The 8,383-nt window shown below is 36.2% G+C and overlaps 1 protein-coding gene and 1 pseudogene across 2 annotated transcripts in view; one reads left to right on the forward strand and one right to left on the reverse strand.

Moving 5' to 3' along the window:
• The first annotated feature begins 2,190 nt into the window (after positions 1–2,190).
• Positions 2,191–2,978, forward strand: LOC102846379 (annotated as a pseudogene).
• Positions 2,979–7,106: 4,128 nt separating this feature from the next.
• GKAP1 (G kinase anchoring protein 1) overlaps positions 7,107–8,383 on the reverse strand; it is a 232,528-nt gene continuing 231,251 nt past the window's right edge. For both annotated transcript variants that reach the window (XM_006901950.1, XM_006901951.1), the window contains one exon: positions 7,107–7,446. In XM_006901950.1, coding sequence (XP_006902012.1) covers positions 7,399–7,446 — 48 coding nt within the window. In that variant the 3' untranslated portion in view covers positions 7,107–7,398. The remainder of the gene's footprint in view (positions 7,447–8,383) is intronic.

Genomic DNA, 8,383 nt, shown 5'->3' on the forward strand with positions numbered 1-8,383 from the left:
CCACCAGGTCCTGTTAACTCTAAACAGAGGCTTAAGTAAAATACCACCAAAAAGCCCACACCTGACCCTCAAGGGAGCCACCATTCATAGTGCAACTGCTTCACCCATCAGCCTTCACTCTTTGGATAGTCCATGGGATATTACTACTCTTCTCTGACACCACAGCTCAAAGACATTGATTCTTCTACTATCATCCTTTGTTAAGTGTCCAAATTTCAGATACAGAGGAAGTATATCCAGTGACCAAGGCTTGAATCAGATGCTCTTCTTCAGTACCTTGGAGAGATTACTGACAAATGACTTCTTCACCACAAAAGCTGAGGTTTGATTTCTTGACTGTTGTTGCCAACGCTGTTGGTAGTAGACTCAAGTAAGATGAAACTGTTAAGCACGTCTCTCCATCTATTGTGATGCTGCCTAATGACCTAGTGGTGAGGATTTCTGTTACCTTGATGTTTCGATGTAATCCACATTGAAGGCGGAAGTAGACCTTCTGCAATAAGGCCTCCATCAAGTAAAGTTGTGTCACCTGTGTAATGTAGGCTGTTAAGGAATCTTCCTCAAATCCTAATGCCACATTCTTCTTCACAAAGTGTGATTTCTCAAATGACCATTTCTCAAGCTGCAAGGACTGAAGAACAAATGGAAAAAACCTTGAATGATCCAGAAGCATCAAAAGAAGATAAAAATAGTGCGAGTCAATCTACCAAAAAGGATTGGCTAATGGGGAACCATTTCATGGTTAAGAACAAACAGTAATCAATTTCAAGATATACTGAAGGCCTTGGCAAAAAAATGAGGCCCCAGGTTTTGATGGAATACCATCTGATGTATTTCAACAGTCAGATGTAGTTCTGGATGTGCTCACTAGGCTATGCCAAGAAATGAGGAAGACAGCTTCTCGACCAACTGATTGGAAGAAATCTATATATTAGTATTATCAATAGAAAAAAACACAAATCAGTTTTCTTAGCCCCATAAAAGACGATCAACAAAATGTGGCAGTTATTGAACAGTTAATATCACATACAAGTAAAATCCTCAAGATTATGAAAAAAAAAAAATGGCTAGAACACTACATGACAGAAAACTGCCAGAAATTCAAGCTGGATTTTGAAGAAGCAGTACCAGGGATATCACTGCTGATGTCAGATGCACTGGTAGAAAGTAGAGAATACCAGAAGGGTGTCTGTATTTTATTGACTATGCAAAGGCATTTGACTATGGGGAACACAACAAATCATGGCTAACACTGAGATCTATGTTGCGTAGTGCTTTGCAAATTCTTTAGAGTTTACTGTTATCTTGAGTCAGAACTAACTCATAGCGGACCCTCCAGCAGTTTTGAAAGGCTGTATATTGCAAAACAAATAGCCCATTTTTCTTTCACAGAGCAGCTGATGGATCCAAATCATCTGCCTTCTGCTGACAGTGCTTCTAGTTCTTTGGGGTTGTTTAAAGTTTGTGAATGTACTGCAATTTCTATGAACATTCATCTGCTGGAAGACACTTGGGCTGTATCTATCTCTTTGCTTTTTTTAAATAAAAAAACATGAATGTGCATATAACAGTTCATGTCATAGTCCTTCTTTCCTCAGGATATATACCTATTAGTAGGATTACTGGATCAAATATTATATCCATTTCCAACTTTTTATAGAAGCATCAGGTTTTCCATAGTGACTGTATAACTTTACATTCCCACCAGCAGTGTAAGAGTTTCAAACTCTCCACACTCTTGACAGCAAATTGTTTTTTGTCATCCTACTGTATTTGCTAATGTTGCTAGGATGATAGGATATCTCATTGCTGTTTTGATTTACATATGTTAACAGTTGTGGCAATCTTCAATGGCTGATACAAGGACTGCAACAATGGGCTTAACCATGGTGGAGATTGAAAGGATGGTGCAGAATAGGGCAAGGTTGCTGAGTTTTAATTAACTTTATGACACCCAATGATAGCTACTGGTCTCGAGCATTTCTTCACGTATTAATTTGCCTCTAAATGTCTTCTAAGTTTTTTCATGTCTTTGCCCCTTTTGAGCTATTATGAGTTTTCTATAAAATTTGGAGATGAGTCACTTGTCATGTGTCTTGCCAAGTACTCTTTTCCCAGTCAATATTTTGGAAAAATTTTTTTATCTGCATAAAGATTTGATTTATGCCTTTTTGTTCCTTTGGCACCACCATGTCGGTCGGCAAGAACAAGCGCCTTACAAAAGGTGGCAAAAAAGGAGCCAAGAAGAAAGTGGTTGATCCATTTTCTAAGAAAGATTGGTATGATGTAAAGGCAATGTTCAATATAAGAAATATTGGGAAGACATTAGTCACAAGAACTCAAGGAACCAAAATTGCATCTGATGGACTCAAGGGTCGTGTTTTTGAAGTGAGCCTTGCTGATTTGCAAAATGACGAAGTTGCATTTAGAAAATTCAAGCTAATACTGAGGATGTTCAAGGCAAAAACTGCCTCACCAACTTCCATGGCATGGATCTTACCCGCAACAAAATGTGCTCCATGGTCAAAAAATGGCAGACCATGATTGAAGCACATGTTGATGTCAAAACCACCGATGGTTATTTGCTCCGTCTATTTTGTGTTGGTTTTACAAAAAAACGCAACAATCAGATTCGGAAGACATCTTATGCTCAGCACCAACAGGTCCGCCAAATCCGGAAGAAAATGATGGAAATCGTGACCCGAGAGGTGCAGACAAATGACTTGAAAGATGTGGTCAATAAATTGATTCCAGACAGCATTGGAAAAGACATAGAAAAGGCTTGCTAATCTATTTATCCTCTCCATGATGTATTTGTTAGGAAAGTAAAAATGCTCAAGAAGCCCAAGTTTGAATTGGGCAAACTCATGGAGATTCATGGTGAAGGTGGTAGCTCTGGAAAAGCTACTGGAGATGAGACAGGCGCAAAAGTTGAACGAGCTGATGGTTATGAGCCACCAGTTCAATAATCTGTTTAAAATTCAGCCTTTTAATAATGACAAATAAAAATTATTATTTGTGAAAAAAAAAAGATTTGATTTTTAGGTGGTCTAGATAATTTAGTTCACATGATCATCTACTGATCATGTGTTTTCATTTCCACTTGATAGTCTGCTTACACATAAACTATGGCTTTTCAATTTCCTCCAATTTTCCTCTGGATGAACTTTATAGTTTCATATTTCATTGCTAGGTATTTCATCCATTTGGAATTAGTTTTTTAATATGGTATGATATTATGGATCTTGGCTGGATTTTATGCAACAGATATCCAGGTTTGCCAACATCATTTTTTAAAAAGGGTTTTCCCCTAACAAGCCATAGTATTTTAAATTGCTTCATATGCATGTGAAAGTCAATGAATTAGGAAGACTCAAGAAGTGAAATGTGATGGTAGACTATAGTATACCATACTACTAACTATACTGTTCTGTGCCGTGAAGTCATCTGTGACTCATGTACAATGTACAGTGACCCTATGTACAATAGCTCTGAAGCCTGCTCTCTCCTGAGCCAGTCTCATTGACTCTGATATTTCTACCCCCATTGCTCTAGTTATTGTATCAATCCATCTCATCCAGGGTCTTCTTCCTCTCCTGCGCTGTCCCTCCACCCTTCTGAGCATGATGTCCTTCTCCAAGGACTGGTCCCTCCTGGCTACATACCCAAAGTATGTAAGACAGAGCTTCCAAATCCTAGCCTCCAAGGAGAAACTTGGTTTCACCCTCTCCAAGACAGAATAACTACTTGTTTTCTTGGCCGTCCATGGTATGTTCAAGACTCTTCTCCAGCAAAAGTCAAAGGCATCAATTATTCTTCTATCATCCTTAGTCATTATACAGACCTCTGATGCATAGCAAGTAACTGCGAGGACCATGGACTGGATCAGGTGTGCCTTAATCTCTAGACTGACATTGTTGCTTCTCAGTATTCTGGAAAGGTCCCTGATACCAGATTTACCTAATTTGTCTTTTGATTTCCTGATTGTATCTATTGTTCTAGAAAGGAGTTACATAAATCAATGCAAGGCAATTTAGATGGGAGAAGGGAAGAGATGCAAATGTAGTTCTCTAAAGAATATCCACCAATGTTCACAGCAGCATTATTCACACTGCAACAACAAAAGAACAGCCCAAATGTCCAACCACAACAGAATGGATTGAGAAATTGGGAGTACACTCACATAATGGAATACTATGTAACACTCAGGAACAACAATTTAAAAAATACTATGTACCTTAAGAGAGACTGGAGAGCATTAACTGAGTGAACTCACTCAGTCTCATAAGGACAAATACTGCATAAGATCATTATCATAAAAATAGATGGATAACTAGTAATACGTTTATGGGAGCCCAAAGGAGGAAAGGGTAGGGGCACAGTGGTGAGGATATACAGGGGACAAATCTCAGGGTCACACAATTGATGCGTGTAGGGAGGGTGTAAAGGAAATGGGAAAGATCTGGTGGGCATATGAAAAGAGAGTGAATGGTGGGCATATTTCAATGGTGATTAATTTTATAAAACATAATGTATGGAAATGCTTTTATGAAACAATGTCAATGAAGGAAAGTATGAAACACATTGTACATGAATTTTGAAATAAAAAGTATTTTTTAAAAAGAATACCTAATACAAAAATGATCAACTTAGAGTTTTCTGTGTGTCCAGGTAATTATTTTATTTCCCTCTTTTTAAAATTTTATTTTCTATTAGTTTGCTTACAAAGTTCGTATACATTGTGTTTCTTGGCTCACACTGTGTTTCATACAATCATTATCATTTACAAAATTAATCAGCAATGGACCTTGACCAGCCTTTTCACCTGGATCCTTCCCATTTCCTTCATCCCCACCCTCCACGCACCAAACTGTGAAACCCTGTGGTTTTGCACATACCCATCCTCACCCCTCTGCTCCCACCCTTTCCCCTCTTGGGTTCTAATACATGTTTTGCTAGTTATCCTTCTATTTTTACAATAATGGTCTTATGCAGTATTTGTCCTTATGAGACTGAGTTAATTCACCCCACATTTCACACTATACACAAAAATAAACTCAAGGTGGATCAGAGACCCGAGTAAAGCTTAAAACCATAAAGTTCATCAGAGACAAACTGGGATCAAGCTTAAATGGCCTAGGGTCTGGTATAAAGTGACTAACATATACATCCAGAAGTACACAATCTGTAGAGGATAAAACGGATGAAGAGGACCTTCTAAAGTTGAAATCTCTGTCCTTATCAGAAGCTTTTCCCAATAGGATGAAAAGAAAGCTTACTGACTGGAAAAAACATTTGGCAATACTATCTCAGACAAGAGTCTCATAATAAAAGTTTACAGAATACTCCTGGGCCTCCAGAAGAAAAAGACTGATAACCCAATTACAAAATGGGCAAAAGACACAAAAGGACTTTTCACAGAGGAAGATATTCGGATGGCCAACAGACACATGAAGAAATGCTCAAAATAACTGGCAATAAGAAATGTAAATCAAAACCACAAGATGCTGTATCATCCCAGTATCAATGGCAAAGTTACTAGGTTAATTCTTAATATATTCACTCTGGTTGCATTCCCTCCAGACAGATTTGTTATTTTAGCAGTCCACTGTACATTCACTACTCTTTACCAACATCACAATTCAAAGGCATTGAGCCTTCTTTGGTCTTGTCTTACTGTCCAACTTTTAGATGCAAAAGACACAACTAAAAATATCATTATTTGCATTGGGCACACTGAAGTCTTTAAACTGACATCCTTTCTCTTTAGAACTTTGAAAAGATCCTTGACAGCTGACGTGCAATTGGAATACTTCTTAGGTAAGGAAGGTAAAACATTATTTTGGGCACATTCTCAGGAGGAACCAATCAATCCTTGGAGAGAGACATCATGTTGGGAAAGGTGGAAGGTCAGAGAAAGAGAGGAAGACCTACAAGGACACAATGAGCTTCAGTTATGACAGAGATCATGAGGATGGTGCAGGACAGGGCAAGGTTTAGATCTATTTTTTCAAAAAGTCATTTACAGTTGTAATCAACTTGCTGTCATTTAACAATAACAACACTATATAAACGAATAAAAAATAGCTTATTTGATGAGTGCAGTCCATGTGCCAAACACTTTACTTGTACCAAATACTCAATGTGCAGGTAAATTATACAGTATGCTTTGGTAAATCAGTTCATGAAACTATTTGGACAATTCAATTATAACTGAAATTATTCCAATTCAAGATCTGTCTAGTCTTTTTCATGTAATACAGCATTAGAAGTAAGATTCTGTGCATCACCAGGTTGAGACTTACGTCATCACAAAATACTACCACACTTGTTTAATTAATTAATTAATTAATTACATATTGATGGTGCAAAGTAAAGTGTAAAACTGGGAACAAATTTTTTTTAAAAGTCTTGCCACTTATTTAAACATATATTTCTGTAATACTTTGTGCCTCAAAGCAAGTTAATAACTGGGACTATAGCAATAAACCATAATTCTTTCCAAGGTTCATATAACCTCATGGAGAAAACTGGACATTTAAGGAATCAAAGGCTCTCATGAAATAAGTAGAATCTTCATCATCAGGGAAAAATAATGCATCACAGTTCACTTCTAAAAAAGGATCTAGAATCAAGTAACTTATTATTATCTGTAAAAAAATTCTCTTACCTTTCATTTCCTACTGTTATATGTTCTTTTAGTTCCCAGTGTGATGGCACTGTCTTTAAGCCAGACTGTTCTTCAGACCAACCTTGTGGCCTAGATTTTGTTCACTTATTCAGGAATGCCTCTTGACATTTTAACTGAAATAATGTCAACTCTCCAAAAACCACTTCATTAGAGCATTCTCAATTTCCAAACAAGATGATATTACTCTAATATGTATGTTAATTCTTTCTGTTGGTCTTTAAAACACACTGCCCTCTATTGCCCCTGACCCAACAAAGTGGCATCAATTGCATTCTGTATTCTTATAGAGCTTAGCACCAAAAAAGTGCCAAGTAATTATTCACTAGACTAAAATTATCCAATTAAATGATCATACTATACACAAAGCTAAAAATTTTGCATTATTTCTGAAACTTAAAGAAAAAAATCACACACATTAGTGGAAGAGTAAATTTTATTGATGGATGAAAAACTAAAGTGGTAAGAAGTATGGACAGTAAACAATAATCACTGAGTTCTGCTTGAATTCACTGAGTTCTGCTGGAATTCTATTTTTTCTTCTTTTCACTTTAAGCCAAAAGAACATAAAATTATAGACTGTTAGTGATCTATTTTTAGTTTCTTCAACAAAAACTGCCTAGTTTAGCAGTTGCACAGCATTAAATATATACATTTTTGCAAAACCCTGAAAGTTTTAACATTTGTGTAGTTCTCAAAGGTTAACGTAATCACCTACACTGGTCGGATTCAGAGTTTCTTTTCCCTTTTCTGCCACCCTGTAAAGAAAAATAAAGCAAATTATTTAAAAAATATTACAGTAGGATCATTTTGCTATTAAGCATATACAACACAAAGTACTTCTGGGTATAAGGAGGAGGCATTTTTAAAAATTTGTTGCAAATAAAAGTGTACTGAATCGTTTTCAGGTGCTTATTTTTACTAGTTGCTAGGGTAATTGTAAAAAGAAACTTTCTAAAATAAATATATGGTAGGCATTATATGTATGACAACATCACAGAATAAAAGATAGATCATTGAAAAGAGAACTAGTTAGGGGAGGCAGGTAATTGTGCAACACAAACGAATATTTTTTTTTTAAAGTGAACTGGGGAGGAGGGTAAAATGTGCAACAATAAATGAATAAGAATCTAACTTCTCTTCATTAAAGTCACAATTAAAAAATGTTTTTTAAAAAAAACTTTATCTACTCCAATTAGCTCATTAGTAAGATCAAGTTTTCTTTTCGGAGCTGATTTTGACTGTCAGATGCACTGGAAAATAAACTACATACTTAATTTGCTCCGTATAATCAACAAACTTGGTAATCAGTTCATTACCTATTATTATGCAATTCAATTTATAATTCAAGTTCTGACTTTATAGTTTTGTTAACTATACACATCATCAGAAATCTTATCCTGTTCATCACTAGGATTAAAAATAGTTTATACTTTTCATATTGCTCAGTGGCATATCAAAATGTATTTAATTTGTTCTAAATGCAACTCCATCTATTGTATTTTACTTGAGTCAAGGAAAGAGAAAGGAAGCGTGAATGAAAAGACATATTTTTTAGTATTTTAAAAGAATTTTTATACTGATTCCAATTTTAAAAGCCAATGTTGTTGTTGTTATGTGCTGTCGAGTCGTTTCCGACTCATAGCGACCCTATGCACAACAGCCCTAAACCCTGCTCTATCCTGTGCCAACCGC

The sequence above is a fragment of the Elephantulus edwardii genome, unplaced genomic scaffold, assembly GCF_000299155.1.
Source record: "Elephantulus edwardii isolate Elephantulus edwardi_28Jun2011 unplaced genomic scaffold, EleEdw1.0 scaffold00353, whole genome shotgun sequence".
NCBI lineage: Eukaryota > Metazoa > Chordata > Mammalia > Macroscelidea > Macroscelididae > Elephantulus > Elephantulus edwardii.